Consider the following 16682-nt stretch of genomic DNA (forward strand, 5'->3'; position numbering starts at 1 on the left):
AGGCTGTTTCCCCAGAGGGAGGTCCAGGGAGGCAGTCAGTTGGTGACCCACTGGAATCTCAAACCACTTGGGAATATTCAGAGCAGGCCGGGTTGGGAGGTGGGGAGGAAGTGGTCATCTCCAGCTGAAATGCAGAGATACCTGATTATGATTGTCAGGAGCAGAGCCCAGGTGAGCAGAAGTCATGTCAGCAGCGAGCCAGGCAAAATGCATGGGGGTAGAACTGCTATAATAGTGCAGGTAACCCAGTAGCTCAGCGGCATAGGGATAGAGGGGCCCCAATGGCAGGTGAGGTCCCCGGAGTAAATCTCTGGGGAATCTGACTGCTCTGGAGATTTCAGACAAGCCCCAAAGAAGCCCAGGAGGATGGCTCCAGGATAGGTGAGAAGGTGGGGAACTCAGCAGCTTCAGTACAGACCAGGGGCCAGGGGTAGGGGAGACCCTGGAGGGGAGTTTTCAGGCAAGTAGGAAATACCCAAAAGGCTTACCTAGTCTGACAATCTCCCCCTCTCTAGATGGGAGAGATAACTCCAACAATGAAGGGTTTTTCCAATAAAAGAGAAAGAGAAAGGGAAAGGGAGGCTGCTGAAGGAGGAACACTGTTTATGGTTGGCCGCACTGAACTGGAGCAACCTCAGGAGTCACCCTCCAGGGAGCTGCCCTACGTAAGTGGAGGCCGTTGGCCCTAGACTGGCCTGTGCTCATGCTCAAAGGCCATGTTTAAGCCCAAGGACAAGTCTGTCAAGTTCAGATCACATGATCAGTCTAAACTGTCAGCAAGGAAGACCTGCCACCTTGCAGGCTGAGCACTGCCCAGGAACCCAGAGAGGCTCACAGAGCCTGAGAGGGATGAAGGAAATGGAACCAACTGATGGGGAAGATGGGTTTCCTAGGAGCCATGGCTGCGATAACTGGGGAGGCAGAAGGCCAAGAGTTGAACAGCCAATTTCTACTATTGTTAGAAGAAATTAGAACTTGGAGCACCCTCTGCTGGGGTTAGGAGAGGGCTGCTCTGCCTCAAAGCTGGCACCAAGGATGGGTCATCTGATCAGTCATTGGTACTGTTGGTACTGTTGGAGAAATGTTGGTCAGTCCCTCAGTGCAGACTCTCAGAGAGCTAGTGAATGATCTTTGGGAAACATGGATAGACAAGCACAAAGATCTCTGTGCTTCAAAGGATCATGGTAGGCCCTGGAGAACTGTGAAACTAGCTAAGCCATCCCCAAAGTGGCCAGGGACCATGGAGGTCACAAAATATGCCAGTGGGAAAAAGGAGTGAGCCAGAGCTGAGAACTCTGGGAGGAACGTGGAAGAAGTTGTGAGGGCAGATGCTTGAAAAAGGGTCCACAGCCCCATTCACCTTTGGTTTAAGATTTGAATGGGGCCTACTGGGGCTGTGTCCACAGGAAGCATGAGTAAAGCTTCTGGGCCAAGCTCAGAAGAACCTTTCTTGGAGGTTCCAGTATTTCTACAATGAAGCTACAGTGATTCCCTACCACCACCCAAAGCACACACACACACACACGCAAGCACATACACATACAGGCTGAGGCTGGCCCTGCTAGTGACAGCACTAGGTAGAGCAAAAGATTATTTTTTGGAATGGCAGGGCATGCCCAGGATATCAACTGCAGTCAACTAAACCCAAGGAAAAGATCCAAGGATCAGGCATGGGGCTAGGAAACCCAGGAGGTAATGTCCATTCCTGAAATGAGATTGAAGTTAACAATAAGCTTTGTGCAGCCTGTGCTATGATGGTCCTGCAACACTGCCAGCCTCTCCTCAGACAAAACTCAGCACCACCATTAGGTCACACAGCACCCCGCGCTCCAGGCCACAATTGCCAAGGCACTGACTATTAACAGCACTGAGGGCAGCCCTGCCTGCAGGTGGGCCTATTTGGTACTCTTTTCCAACTTCATTACAATTCTCCCCAAAGCACCTGAACCTGCTTCTGGGCATTTGTGTTTTTATCCACAACTTGCAGCTTTATATGCTCTATGGCAATTAGTCACTCTCCTTCCCTAGCCAGCCCAGTGTTTGCCAATGGGCTCATGAACGAAGAAGCCATGATGGCAGGGATGGAAGCTACGAATTGGGCTCAACAGTATGGACTCCCCCTCATCAAAACTGAAAACCTGACTGGCTCTGCCTCCACCGAGTGACCAACTTCTAGCAGCAGTAACCAATGCTGAGTACTCCCATGGCTCCTTCTTGCAAGGAGATTGGCTGGGGGTGGATGGATTACTTATATATGTTGTGGGAGGCACCCAACACTGCCTTCATCCTAGGAACTATCCTCCTCTGAGAAATGGCCCACAGCCCCATTCACAGCTTCACGGATCTGTCCGTATGAGGAGCAGACAGAGCTAAAGAAGATGTGCATGGGCCACAACATGTCCCCTTCCCTTCACACAATAACATAGGCACTCAGAAGATACACCAGCTCACATGCACCCCACACACATACATGTGTCTACACTCACCAACACACAGCAGTACACATGTGGCATATGCCAGCATTCCCACAGATCCTTCAGTTATACACAGACACATTAGTGACCAGGCATCTCTGCAGGAGCTGTGACCTTTGACGTACATTGATCTCCTAAAGTTTGTACAATGAACCAGGCCCTCAGAGCTCACTGGAACCCACCCCCAACCCCAAGCTGCTCTGTTAGCTATTATTGCCCAGTTTCCATCAGGTACATCTCCATCCTAGCCAGAGTGACACTCACCAGTGGTGGCTGGGGGCTGGGGCCATGAAGACTATAGTTTTTTCATGATAGGGCCATTTTTATGGTACATCCCCTAGACCAGGACCCCCTTTTCTCCTCCCACATTCCACCCATTAAAAACTTGGGCCTCTCCCTCTCCCAGCCAAGTCACTTCCTCATCAGATGGTGGCCCTTGGCTGATACCTGACAAATGAGGAGGAGTTTGTGGATGAAGCCACCCTGTGGGCAGACGGGAGAAGAGATGTTGTGCTTTGAGCTTTTCCCTACTTGGGTCTGTTTTCCTATTAGCTGTATATTGCAGTACAAAAAAACACTAGTATGGAATAGGAATTAGGAAACCTCTTTTTCTAGCCCCAGCACAGCTATTTACAAGCTATATAACTTTGGACAAATTGCTCCCTTGCCAAGCCTCAGTTTCCCCATCTATAAAATGGCCTCTGAGTTCCAACCCTGCTCTAAAAGTATCAGGAATTATTCCTAGGCAAATCAAGCTTGTTTGGAACAGGACTCATTACAAGAAGAAACTCATTATAACAGCAGCTAATCCATGTCCATCTGTTTGCTACATGTTATCTTCAAAACTGTTTTCTTAACCTTGTTTGAATGCATGCCCAATATCTCAAATGTTTAGGCTGTATCTTCCCACACTGGATTAGAGGCTTCTGGTGTGGGACTATGTCTCCCCCATCAAACTTTGAGAGCAGAAGCAAAGCCCTCAAGACTTCCCTTGGAAAGCAAGAGTCAAAATGGGGTCAGGATAGACACCAGAAAAGAAAATCTTGAGTCTCTGTCCTAGTAATTATTAACCACCTGCTGAGCCTCAAAGCCAATCCCTTTGTTGTGTAAGACCTCTCTCCTCACTATTTCTCCCCACTTGCTCCCCAATGACCTAGTTGCCCAGGTCCCACCTCTCCTGTATCTCTCCAGCCCACCCCTCCCTGCCAGAACCCCATTCCTGCCTCGATCTTTCCTGATTCTGCACTCACCAGCCCCTGGGCCAAGGACAGAGAACAGCAACAGCAGCAATAGGGCTGGCGGCAGCTGGAGCCCAGACCTGAGTCTAGGCTGGGAGAGGGGCAGAGTATGAGAGAGGGGGGGTGCTAGTGGGAGAGACTTGGGTAAACACAGAGATGAGGGCAAAGGCTGAGATAATGGGTTGCGCTGGGCTGGGCACTGGGGCTTGAACAAGGGCAGGGGGTGGGATGGAAGGAGGGGCTGTGATGGGGACTGGAGCAAGGGCCGGGGTTGAGCCAGGGCCTTAAGTAAACACTGGGAATGGGCTTGGGACAGGGACTCGGCTGGGATTTGTGACAGGGAGTGGAACAGGGGCCGAGTCGGGGATGCGGGCCAGGTCAGGGGCAGGAACTGGAAGGGGGGCTTGGATTGGGACCCAGGCCCGGGTCGGGGCCGATCTGGGAAGCGGAGCGAGGGCGGGGCCGGGGGCCAAGGCCGGGATCGGGATAGGACGAGGGGCCGGGACAAGGGCTGGGCCATGGCCCGGGGCGGGGGCGGGGCCGGACAGGCCAGCGCGGGGCGCTCGCAGAGCTGACCCGCGGCTCCGCTCCCCACCCCCTGGGGGTGGCCTCCGGCGTCCTCGCGGGCCCGGGGCCGGGGCCGGGGACCTGGGTAGGAGTTCAGGCCTGGGCGACTCCGGGCTGCGCTGAACCGGCGATAACCAGGCCCCGCGGCGGCGGCCTCGGCCTGACGTCAGTGTGACGCTCCGCCCCCCGACCGGTTGGACTGGTCCCTCTCAGTAAAGCCCGCCCCCTGTCCTATTCTATTGGTCTCTAACTTAGTCCTGCTGGGCTTGGAGGACAGACAGACTCCGCCCCAGCCCCAGCTCCGTGAGATCCTGCCCTTCTCACCCCAAGCGCGGAGCCCCAGTACCCCCCTCACATCCTCACAGCCTCCACCGACCGCCCCACAGATATCTCAGAGGAATCCTACAGAGACCTTCACAATCCCAGACTCCCCACGGACGTACCCAGACATATCCGCAGATCCTACCCAGAGACTTGCTCACAGAGATCCCGCAAAACCCCCCTTTTCAGAAGCGGACCCTCTGGGTTCGGCCCCTCCGGACCCAATGCAGCCCCCTCAGGAGACCTCACCCGCTAGGAAGGTGACCAGACTGCTGTTGCCCTAGACACTACTAGGCATTCCAGTTGCTCTGGTGACGGATCCCTCCTCTCCCGGCCGCGGTTCCAGAAGCTTCAGTCAAGCCCCTCCTTCATCGGCCCCGAACCCCCTTGTCCTTCTCCCTTTCCACCCTTCCCCAGGTCAGAGCTCCTTTGTGAAGCTGTGCAGATATCCAAGTCCCCTCCCTCAAATAGACTTTCAGGCAGGGCCTTTCAACACTCAGCCCTCGGGACCAACACTCCCCTCGCATCCGAAGGCAAGACCCTGACCTAAGGACTTGTAACAACCAAGCCAAAGCCCAGAGGTATGTAGTTTCTCCAGTGGCCCTTCCCTCCAAACTTCCATCCCGTGCTCCCTCCTAACACCTCTGTGCTCCTGCCACCCCTCAGTCCAACCCCCTCCCCTCTGTACTTTCCATGCTTACCCTCCCCTCCACCCACTCTCCTCCTCTCCTTCTATTTCCCTGTCCTCTCCTCCCACTCTCTGGTTCGCAGCACTCGGGTCCCTTCCCCTTTAGCAGATTCTGGTCATCTTCCTCCCCATCCTCCTACCTCTCTGCCTCTACTTCCCTTCCCAAACTTCTGCTTCAGAAAGGCTCTGATCAGTTTAAGAAGGGATGTATCTGTTGTCTCTGGAGCATGGGGAGAAGGTAGAGAACAGGGCAAGTTAAGGCAGAAATGAATCCTCAGATAGTGTTGCAAATGATGACAGGCCCTGAATGTCAGGGCCAAGATATTTGGACTTAATCCTTTAGGCTGAGTCACTGAATGTTTTTAAGCCATGGGATGCCAGTGTTGGGTTTGCATTTTAGAAAGATCTTGATTGGGTCAGGAAGGAGGACTATATGATTCCAGCATAAATTAGGCATACCCGCCTCCCCACAGCATCCCAATCTCACCCCAGCACAACATCAATTCATTTGTATTGTCATTTTTGGTTAACCCATCTCTCTCCCAGACTCAACCAAGTCCAGCTCTTAGCACAGTGCCTGAGTAAAATTGAATGCTTAGGCTCTTTGTAAAAGTATAAGTTACATAAATGAATGAAGGAAAGGGGGAATGGATTAATATGCTGGGGATGGCATTGGAGGGGCAAAGTTATTACACAACCCAGGCTGAAGATGATGAAAACTTGAATAAAATTGGAGGGAAACAAAAGGAGAAAATGCATTTTGGGAATATTTAGAAGATGAGAAATATAGTTCTTGGTGCCTATTTGAAGATGGGTGCTTGGGGAAAAGGAGACGACTAGGATAATTCCCAGCGTTCTGTTTTGATGCCTGTGGGCATACCCAGTTAGAAATGTCCAGCAGGCGATTGGGTATGAATGTGAAGTACAGGAGTCGAAAAAGATCTGAACTAGAAATATGGATTTAGGAATCATCAGCATACAGCCAGAAGTAGTTGAAGCCTTGAACATCAATGGCATCATCAAGGGAGGATGTGTGTGGTCCCTAGACAAAACCAGACTATGTACAGGGCTTTGACTTATGCATCATTGCATTCTCCTGCACTCTCAGGAGCCAACCTCAACTTTGGCTTGGTATTCCCAGTCTCTGGAACTTCAGAGCTAGACTTCTAGTGTCTTAAGGTATGCCAAGGACCCTGCTGTTGAACTAGCCAAGTGGCTCTGTTTGGGCTCCCTCCTGGGGCATGGTTCTCTGCTACCATCTACTGATGGGATTCTGCCTACTTCAGCCTTTCAGTCTTTAAACTCTAACTCCCTAAAAACCCACAGCAGCATGCCATATGAGGTCTGGACACATGGGTGAACCTCCTGGCATCATACCCTAAGACCCAGAGCTCATCTTGTTTCCCTCTTGTATCTCAGGTGCACTGAGAATTTTATCCTTATTCCATAATGTCCCATGAATCCTAGGCTCTGCCCTGAATGCCAACCCTCCAATCCCAACCTAATGAAGCCTGTACCCTATTCTACCACTAGATGGAAGCAGACGAGGTCACAGAAGAGCCTCATACCACCATGGATGCAGAGGAGCACCCCTCTTCAAAGGACCCTTCTGCTGAGGACTTACAGGAGGACCCTATCTCTGAAACCTTCTTGGAGCCTTCCATCTCTGAGACCCCTTTAGAGCCCCATATGTCTGAATCACCTTTGGTGCCATCTCCTTCCCAGACCCCATTAGAGACCCACACCTCTGAATCCCCCTTGGTGCCATCCCCTTCCCAGACCCCATTAGAGACCCACACCTCTGAATCCCCTTTGGTGCCATCCCCTTCACAGACCCCATTAGGTACCCACACCTCTGAAACCCATCTGGAGGCTTCCAACTCTAAGACCTCTTTAGGACACTCCATCTCTGAGATCCCTTTGGAGACCCGTACCTCTGAGAGTCCATTGGATAGCCACATCTCAGTGGTCCCAGAGAAACACCTTAGTCTTCATCTCCCATCAGTAGGCCCTGTCTCTGTGTCTTCCTCTGATGCATTGAGGGAAGACCTCTCCCCTGAGTCTTCTTCCAATAAGGTCTCATGGTCAAGGGGGTTCACCCAGGTCTCTGAATCTGAAAGTCCTCCAAAGAACTCCCTTCCAGGCCCTTCAACCCAGATCTACATGGACACATCTGCAAAGCAGAAGGAAGAGGCAAGAGAGGATGAGGAGGGAGTGGATGCCAGTGACAACACTGCTCACACAGCGCATCCTGGACACCAGCTGGGCAAGAAGAAGGGGAAGAAAGGAGTTAGCCGTAATTGCTCCTGCCCTTTCCCCTGTCCTCACCACTGTCCACTGTTCTTTATCTCCCCCAGAAGGAGGAGACTGAGTTACTCTTGGACATGGCCCCTTCTCTTAGGTTTAGGGCCTCCTGACTTCCCACTGGTTACTCAGACCCTCCCTTCCCAGGTTACACAGTCTGCCCAGTGGTCCCTGCTAAGCAGGCAGAGCTGGTGGCAGTGACTAAGGCAATGCACAGAAAGGACTTTGATGCACAGGTGAATCATCTTTTCCAATGGGAGAAGAATGCTGCCCTGAATGCCATCCAGACAGGTGAGCCCTGTTGGCTTTTCAAAGGCCTGTGACAGGCCCATGGACATCCTCCAATCCAAAAGGATCTGGGAACCTGCCCATTCAACAGATGGCTGCCCCATGTGAAAATGGCAATACTACATGCCTGGAATCTGGAAAGGGAACAGGCAGGTGGGCCAAGGACACAGACAAAAAAGTGGGGGTATTCATATAAAGCCCAGATATGGACAGGTGGATGAACTAAAATTGTTAAAAACAGAAAGGTGACAGGCCCACCCCAGATATAGGGTCCAGACAGCCTACACCCAGACAAGACCCTAAGGCAGGGATGACCCCAGACCCCAGTCTTCCAGGAGACTTGCTGTTCTGACATGCCAAAGGCCTTAGTCCCTTTGGTGGCACTCCATTAAAAGGCTGTCACTGTTGCATGCCAGGCCCATGCTGGGTAACCAAAAGCTTTGGGTCTCCTCACCAAAGGGAGAGCCAAGTCCTCTGACCCTGTGGATTCCAAGTCTTGGCCCACAATTAGTACTCTTGACAGTCCTCTTAGTGCGTGCTATGTACAGATGAACTGTGTAAGTGCACATGGCTACCTCTGTTACTGAGTTCGTATCTGCAGGGCTTACCTTCAGGAAGAGGGCCACCCTGACCTGCTGCTATAAGGGTTCTGGGATTTCTAGACTGAATTCAATGGATGTCACTGGATTTATTTTGGTCTTTCATACTCCTTCCCCTTATGATGGGAATAGAGCTATGTGAAAAGGCCTAACATATAAAGACAACCAAGTAGTTCTATATCCTATCCCTCCTCTGTAATTTACTTTCCCCAGTCCCATGAAGGGACCCTCCCCGCTCCCTGCCAGCCAAGGAAGTCACAATGATCTCATTTATCTCATTTGTTTCTCAATCTGATGTATAGAGAAATGTCAAGCATAAATTTTCTTTTATTCATTTAACAAACATTTATTGAGCACCAAGTATGTCCCAGTCACTGAGCTAGCTGTGGAGGCGGTGGTGCTGGTAGGGGTTCAAAGACAAAATTCCTCAAACAATTTACACTGTAATGAAAGACACCAATAAGTAAAAGGACAATTATAATTCACTCTAATAATTGCTATAATCAAGGTCAGCCCAGACTGCTGCATGAAAAAAACAGAAAAAGGGGGCACCCAATCTGGAGTGCTTGAGAAATAATAAGACTTGGAAAGAATGACTTCTCAGCTGATACCTGTAAGATGAGTAGGAAGAGGTAGCCAGTTAAAGAGTGGGGTAAGGTGATGTTACAGCAAGTGTTACAGCGAGTGGTCCCAAGGACAAACCGAGCGGCACATGGAGAGTCAGAGAATCAAAGTTTATTTGCTGGCAGACTCAGAGGGATCTCGCCACCAAATTCTGAGCCCCGTCTACCCGATCTTTCCTACTTTTATTAAGTTGGGGTGGTCCGAGGGGTGGGATATAAGGTGGCCAATGCCTGCCAGGTAATAGGTTAGTTGATGTGTCAGGTAATAGGTTAATATTATGTTGATGCACCAGGTAATAGGGTAGTTGATGCACCAGGTAATAGGTTTAGTGTTATGTTGATGTACCAGGTAATAGTGTTATGCTGATACACCAGGTAATAGATTAGTTGATGGGCCAGGTAATAGGTTAGTATTATACTGATGTGGGTCTTCAGTGAGGGGTGGGAGTCTCAGGTGGCTGATGTGCCAAGTAATAGATGGGGCTTTTCCTTATCAGTGAGACAAGGTAGGGCAAGGCACCACAGGAAACTGTAGCAATGCATTATGCCTGGTGCAGAGAGTGGTGGGGAGAGTAGCCTACTCAGCTCTACAAAGGCAGAATTGCACAGGCATTTCTGTGCCAAGCTAAAGAATTGGGATTATATCCTGAGGGCAACTGAAAATCACTAAGAGATTCCAAATAGGACAATCACATGAACAGATTTGTGTTTCTGAAAGATCATCCTGGACCTGGCATGGTGGTTTACGCCTGTAATCCTAGCACTCTGGGAGGCCAAGATGGGAGGATTGCTTGAGGTCAGGAGTTCGAGACCAGCCTCAGCAAGAGTGAGACTCTGTATCCCCGTCTCTACTAAAAATAGAAAGAAATAAGCTGGAAAACTAAAAATAGAAAAAAAATTAGCCGGGCATGGTGGCACATGCCTGTAGTCCCAGCTACTCGGGAGGCTGAGACAGGAGAATCGCTCGAGCCCAGGAGTTTGAGGTTGCTGTGAGCTAGGCTGACGCCACTAGCCCAGGCAACAGAGTAAGACTCTTTCTCAAAAAAAAAAAAAAAAAGAAATATCACCCTAGCAATAGGATAGACCAGAGAAAGACAAGACTGGAGATGGGAAGAATACATTGTGAGGCACTGGGAACAATCCAGGTAAGAAGTGAATGGGTATAGGGGAAAGAAGTGAACAGAAATGCTAACAAGGTAAAACTGACCATTGGATCATTGGATGTGCAGGATAAGTAAGAGAGAAAAATGCCTGGAATGACAGGTTTTTGACATACATAACTGATTGATGGTGCCATTAACTGAATGCCTAAAGCAGTGTAGCTGCTTGGTAAGCATGTGTTGGATGAACAGAGGACAAAGGATGAGAGCCAGGTTTGGAGGGAATAATTGGATGTAACACATGTGCTTATGGAACATGCTGGTGAAAGAGTCTAGTAGACAGCTGGCCATGTGGGTCTAAAGCTCAGGAGAGAGGTCTAGGCTGGAGACATCCTTCCTGTAAAGACAGCTGTATGTTGTATGGAGACATTCCATGCATAAAGAGATGTTATCATGCAAATGTGATTATGTGATCATGGAATTATACTGTGTTGTACATAATTAAAATGGCATCCCAGATAACATCTCTTTCCCCTGCCAGTCCTTGTTTACTCATAACAGGAGGGGAGTTTGGAATCAGGGCAGAGAGTAGAGGGTCCCACACTGGAATCTACTGCCAGATGCCAATTGTCCCTCTTTAAGAGCACTGAAAGCTGTAACAGAATCTGAGGAATAGTTGCCAATCTCCCTGTTCAAACTCTAGTCTTCTTCATCTGAATGCTGGGCTCTGATTCCTACACCAGCGCTTGGACTTGACTGCCCCAGGCCCTCAGACCAGGCCTTGATCTATGGACACTGACCCTGTTCACCTGTGCACCTCACCTGCTCCTTAATGTATCCTCCTACTCCAGACAGAACTCAGAACTCCTCTAGTGGAATCCTGGCTCCTGCCCACCCTCATTGTGACTGCCTGTACGCTGCCCTCTCAACCAAGCCTCCCTGGTGTAATAGGACACTGACACTACAGGCTGTTGGTATCGAGCAGCAAAGCCAAAAGCCACATCTAGACAGGATTGAGATCCTGAGAGGCTATGGGTAAGACAAGAAAACCTAGTCTGAGGCACAGAATTGTGGATGGTGGCCCTGGCCAGAGTCAAAGACCAGGGGACACCAAATCTTTCTCATCTTTGTTATGGAACATCAGGGTTATGCCTGGAATACTGGATCTCTCTTCCCTCTTGAAGGAACCTGCTCATTCATTTAGTCAGGCAGTCTACGTTCTTTCAGCACTGTTTTATGCCAGGCTCTGTGCTAGGATTAGAGATGTGGACGAAAAGACAGACCCTTCCCTTGAGGAGCTCGTAGACTAATGGAATACAAGTGAACAGTGCATTGTAAGGCACTGTACTGACAGAAGTAGCACAAGGCAGCCTGGAAGGCAAGAGGAGGGGCCTAGACAGACAGACCAGGCAAGTCAGGAACAGCTTTTTGGTGGAGGTGACGTTTCACCTTTAAGTGGGAATAAGAGTCCTACAGCTGAAGGTCCCACTCCATGGGGACTTATACAGGATTCTTGGCCAGAAGTTGGGATGCTCTCAGCTCTCATGGAGGATGAGAGAATCTGAATGGGAAGTGCTGTCTGGTTCTCCTCCCACATTTACACAGCACCTTGTGCTGAGATTGGCCGTGAAGCCAAACAGTTTCAGACCTCACTGCTGAACCAGGCTCTTGCTGGTGCCTGCTCTCAGGGGTACTTCTTAGCCTCACCTTCCTTCCATGCCTTCCTTCTTAGCCTGGCAACTTGTAATTTTTGGTCTTTACCATCTATGACTTCTGACCTACCCCTTTCTCCTGACCCTTGGAGAACATTTGGCAGCCCTTCTCAGCTTCACAGAGGGCATTAGCACCAGGAACACAAAAGGGAAGTATGAAGGTACCAACCTGAAAAAGTGAGGGAAGCCCTCCTCCTACCTCCTGGCACCAGGTTGCCCGACCTCCTCCTCCTCTTCAGGCACCTTCAATAACCATGATCCTTAGGAGCCAGTCCCCAGCCTCTTCTGTATACCTGGCCAATCATCTTCCCTTTCCCTCACCTTAGACACTTCAAGGAAACAAAGCAAAGTTGGGCTGCAATGTGGTGAGGGGAGGAGATAAGAATCCCCATAGCCACAGAGAAATCAGTGAGGTTCATGTTCATCTTTAAACAAAATTTAATCTATAATCTTCCTGCTTGGAAATGGAAGACCATCTTGAGTCACTCTGACAGGCTGACAGAGATGGAGTGGATCCCGGGTAGGAGGGGAACTGAAGACACTTGTGAGGTAATGAGAAAATCTTGAGGGAAAAAAAGTCTGAAGGGGCAGAGGTGAGGATTTTCAGGTGGAGATGAATACACCTGGGGGGAGAGGTGAGCCCAGCCCCCAGGAGGTAGGTGAGAACACTTGAGGGGAGCTTGGGATTTTTTTCCTTTTCACTTTGCCTTATTACTCAGTCCCTCCACACCTAGGTCTCTACATCGGCTGGCGCTGCCCTCATTACCTATGGGACTGTTTCCGGATTGGGGACGAGTCCAGATGCTTTTGTGGACACTTGCTGAAAGAGCACAAGATCATCTCAGGTAGGGGAGAACCGAGCAGCCCCTGTCGCGTGTGGAGAGATAACTGTACTCTGTCACATCTTGGGATGTATGAGAGAATGCGTGTGTGCGTGTGCATGCACACACACATGTTGGCACGGGGGAGGCGTTGGCATGGGAAGGCCAGGCCCTATCAGGTGCTGGCCTCACCCTACCACCCATCCCATTCCCACAGACATATCCGTGCCCTGCAGCATGAGCCAGTGCCGCTGCCTCATGTTCTGCTTTATCCCGTCACGCCCAGAGGAGGTGGGTGAGTTCTGGCTCAGGAGACGGGCCACCTTCGACCCCAAGGCCTGGAGGGCCCAATGTTGCTGCAAACACAGCCATGAAGAACATGCAGCCACTGGGTCGCATCCCTGCAGGCATCGTGGTAACTTCTAGGGGAAGGGGCAAATTGGGAGGGGCATGGGTGGGGACAGGATACAAATAGTTTGGGGATAATGATAGGGAGCTGGTAGGAGAGACTTGGGTGTGTGGTTGGTGAGGAAGAGATGAGAATGTTGTTGGCCCATGGGGATACCCCAATTTCCTATACTCTTTTTGGCTGCCCTTTTGCCCTAGGTTGTTGCTGCAAATATTTTGAGTCTAATTTCCTCTGTGTGGCCTGTGACCGGCGCTGGGAAGAACATGAGACTTTCTTTGAGACAGAGGAGACCCGGCGGCGAGGAGGAAGGCCTCACAGTGAGGGAGCAACCTGGGATGGGGCCATTTAGGGTCTGTAGTCAGAAGGCCAAGCAGGAAGGCACCCCCATCCTCAACCATCCCCTCCAGGACTACCACACTCCCTTCCCTCACCCCTCCCACCCCCACCCCCTCACATCCATGCCTTCACTGGTTTTCACCCCCAGGAGCAGACTATGTGCCTTTTGCAGAGATGCCTGTCCTCCGAGAAGCCATCATCCACAACTCTCACTTCGAGGCCCTACAGAGGCAGGGGCCCTCTAGCCTTCCCAGCCCCCACCCTAGTCCCCCTGGGCTCCCTGGCCCACGCAGCCCCCAGCCTGGCCCTACATATGACCCCCATACCTGACCCTTTCACCTCTGCTCTTCCCTCCTCCAGGGACAGATACTGTCAACAACTGGCGCAGGCCTGTGTGAGGCTGGCCTAGAGCAGCAATAAAGGGGATGTCACTGGAACCTGATGTCATTCTGTATGGGGCAGATAGAGCCTAGCTCAGGGACAGACAGCCTAATACCTTAGAGTCAACGCCTACTGGGGGCAAGAGAGAAGCTGGATCCAGCCATCTGCCTCCATTACGCCCACATTCAAACTGCTGGTTCTGATATCAGAAGGAGAGTAGCTTCAAGGAAGCCAAGAAGGGAGGAAGTTTCAAGAAGAATAGAGTGAGAAGTGATGTTAGATGCATCTGGGACACCAGTAAGATAAAGACTGAAAAGCAGCCATTGGGTTTTGCAATTAGAAGTTCTTTGGGGACTTCAGAGAGTGCAGTTTCACACTGGTACAGAGGGGACGGAAGTCAAACAGCAGTGAGTTTGAAGGAGTCTCTTCAAGAAGCTTGGATGAAAAGTGCAGGAGGGAAATCAGACAATATCCAGAGGGAGATGTGGAGTTAAGGAAGCACTTTTTTAGGGAGGAAAAGAGGAATAGGCTAGTGGACAAAAAGACCTTGAAGGATACAGAATAGAGAAGTGAGATGCCTGGTGAGTTAAGATCCCAGAGATGGAGAGAAAAAATGAGGTCAAGGCAGAGGTGAAGGGATTTGCTCTGGACAGGAGAAACACTATGTCCTAACAGCAAGAGGAAGGCAGAAAGGATGGTGCCCTCACTGAGCTTCAGGGAATGAGATCTTGTTCCCCTCTGATGGCTTTTATATTCCTTTTGAAGTAGGCAATAAGGCCAATTGCTGGTGTGGAATGGGGGGATAAGAGTGGGATGGGGCCATTCCAGGGTCTATAGTCAGAAGGCCAGGGAGGGAGTAGAGGAGACAGAAATAGAAAGTAAAGTTTTGGGAAGGCTCATGTGGGGTGTTGGAGAAAAAACCTGATCAGTGGGTAGTTCAGGATTCAGGTACAGTTGAAAGTGAGAACCCTGTTAGAGCTGAGAAGCAAAATATTTAGATTAATACAGGAGGGTGTCAGGGATTATGATCAGGAAAATAAGGCAAAAGAAGTCATGAAGATGTGAAGGCAGTAGACCATACACATAAGGAAAGAAAGTGACGCCAGGAAGCAATTGACAGATTGAAAAAGGGAGCAGTCAAAAAATAAAAGTCTGTAATGAGGTCCTACAGCAGATGTAGAGGCAAGGATTGAAGTACAGGAGGCAGGGGTCAGAGGCTGCAGAGCATTGCAGCTTTCAGATGAGAACAGCTGCAGGTGATGACAAGTGCTTGGGGTAGAGAAGACTGGGCCAGGGGTCAAAATCAGTGAATATGGGGGAGTGACTAGGAAGGCCATAGATAATTTTTAGGGGAGTAGGAGTTTCTGACACTAACAGGCTCTGTAGCCCTAGGCAAGTCACTTTCCTTCTTTGAGCCACAGTTTCTAGATCTGTAAAACAGGAATAACCTCTGTGTTGCCTGCTCTCTATGAAAACCCAAAGAAATAAGCAGCTTCAAAGTGCTTTATGCTCACCTACTCCTCCAGATTGGTTTCCCAAATCCACTTATCTGTTGCCCTCCTCCAGGGCAGCTCTAGGGTCTCCTGGTGTCCCAGAGGCATGCAGACAACTGCAGTTTCTGGGGCACAGAGAAGAGGCCATTCTACATTTTCTACATTTAGGGAGGCCAACTGTCCTTCCAAGGGAAGAAATGTAGCCTGGATTTCTAGGGAAAAATGACAGGATCAAATGTCTGCCCTTAGGAGGAGAAAGGACTTTCTAACAATAATATTGCTATATAAAAAAGATTGTACTATCTCTAGAAGCAAAGAGTTCCTCAACAGTGGTTATATGCACCATGACAATCATTCACCTATAACTAATTCAACTAATAGTCAATCATAGAGGAAGGGTTACTATGATAAACTCATTCATGGAAATATTATGCAGCCATTACAAAGTATATTTACATAGACTATGTAAAAATATGAAAAATTGATTATAAGTGGAAGAATAATATAATATGCAATACATATATATTATGAAAGGAAATGAAACACCAAATGTTATTCATTCAACAATTATTAAGCACCTATATGTGTCAGGCCATGTGCTGAAAAAAAAAATCCTAAAGATAGAGTGGTAACGTGTTCTATGTGATATCAGACTAAAACTTACCCAGTGTCTGAGTATATCAGCATTTTGTGACCCCATGTATCTTATGTAAAAATATATTCCAGCAGAGCAAACCTGATTCATGGAAAATGCCGGCACGGAGCTAACTGTATCACACATCTTTTCTGATTAGAAAAGAACATTTGTTATATATTCTTTTGTTTATTAGTAGTGCCGCAAAGACAGGTCCTTTCTATCTCTGCCCGTTTAAAAAATCGATGCACAAACCGCCCTAAAAACAGCAAAACTTTAGTCTATGGAATGAATATGTTAACAAAAACATAAAATTGAGGAATTGCCCTTGGGTAAGTTAAAATCTCTGAAACGTTCAAGGGGCTGAAACTGTCCTTGGGAGAAAATGCTGGATATTGAACCTACCAGTCAAAAAAAAAATGACCCCGTCCCAGTTCACCTTTAGCCCAGCCCAAGTAGTTCCTGGAGCCAATGAGTGCCGAATGCCCTCCGAACCCCGCCCTCCTCCTGACCAATGCAATGAAAGAGTCTAAATGACTTAGCTCTTTGTGCAGCAGGTGACTGAGCCCCGCTCTCTTCTTCCCGGCCCACCAGTTGCGGCCAGATCTGAAGAGGACGAGCCTAGAACCAAAAGCTCCACCCACTCGGGAGCCGCAACCTAAGCCAAGCCAATGCTGGGTATTAGATCCAACTA

The 16682-nt window shown here is 49.6% G+C and overlaps 1 protein-coding gene across 1 annotated transcript; it reads left to right on the top strand.

Moving 5' to 3' along the window:
* The first annotated feature begins 5140 nt into the window (after positions 1-5140).
* Positions 5141-13878, top strand: FAM221B (family with sequence similarity 221, member B). The gene is made up of 8 exons (XM_012656223.1): positions 5141-5181; positions 6822-7049; positions 7176-7554; positions 7740-7883; positions 12649-12759; positions 12953-13150; positions 13342-13461; positions 13841-13878. Exons 2-8 carry the CDS (start codon positions 6822-6824, stop codon positions 13876-13878), a joined length of 1218 nt encoding a protein of 405 aa, XP_012511677.1. The 5' UTR covers positions 5141-5181.
* Positions 13879-16682: the final 2804 nt, after the last annotated feature.

Source organism: Propithecus coquereli, unplaced genomic scaffold (assembly GCF_000956105.1).
Source record: "Propithecus coquereli isolate 6110/MARCELLA unplaced genomic scaffold, Pcoq_1.0 Scaffold114, whole genome shotgun sequence".
In the NCBI taxonomy this organism is placed as follows: domain Eukaryota; kingdom Metazoa; phylum Chordata; class Mammalia; order Primates; family Indriidae; genus Propithecus; species Propithecus coquereli.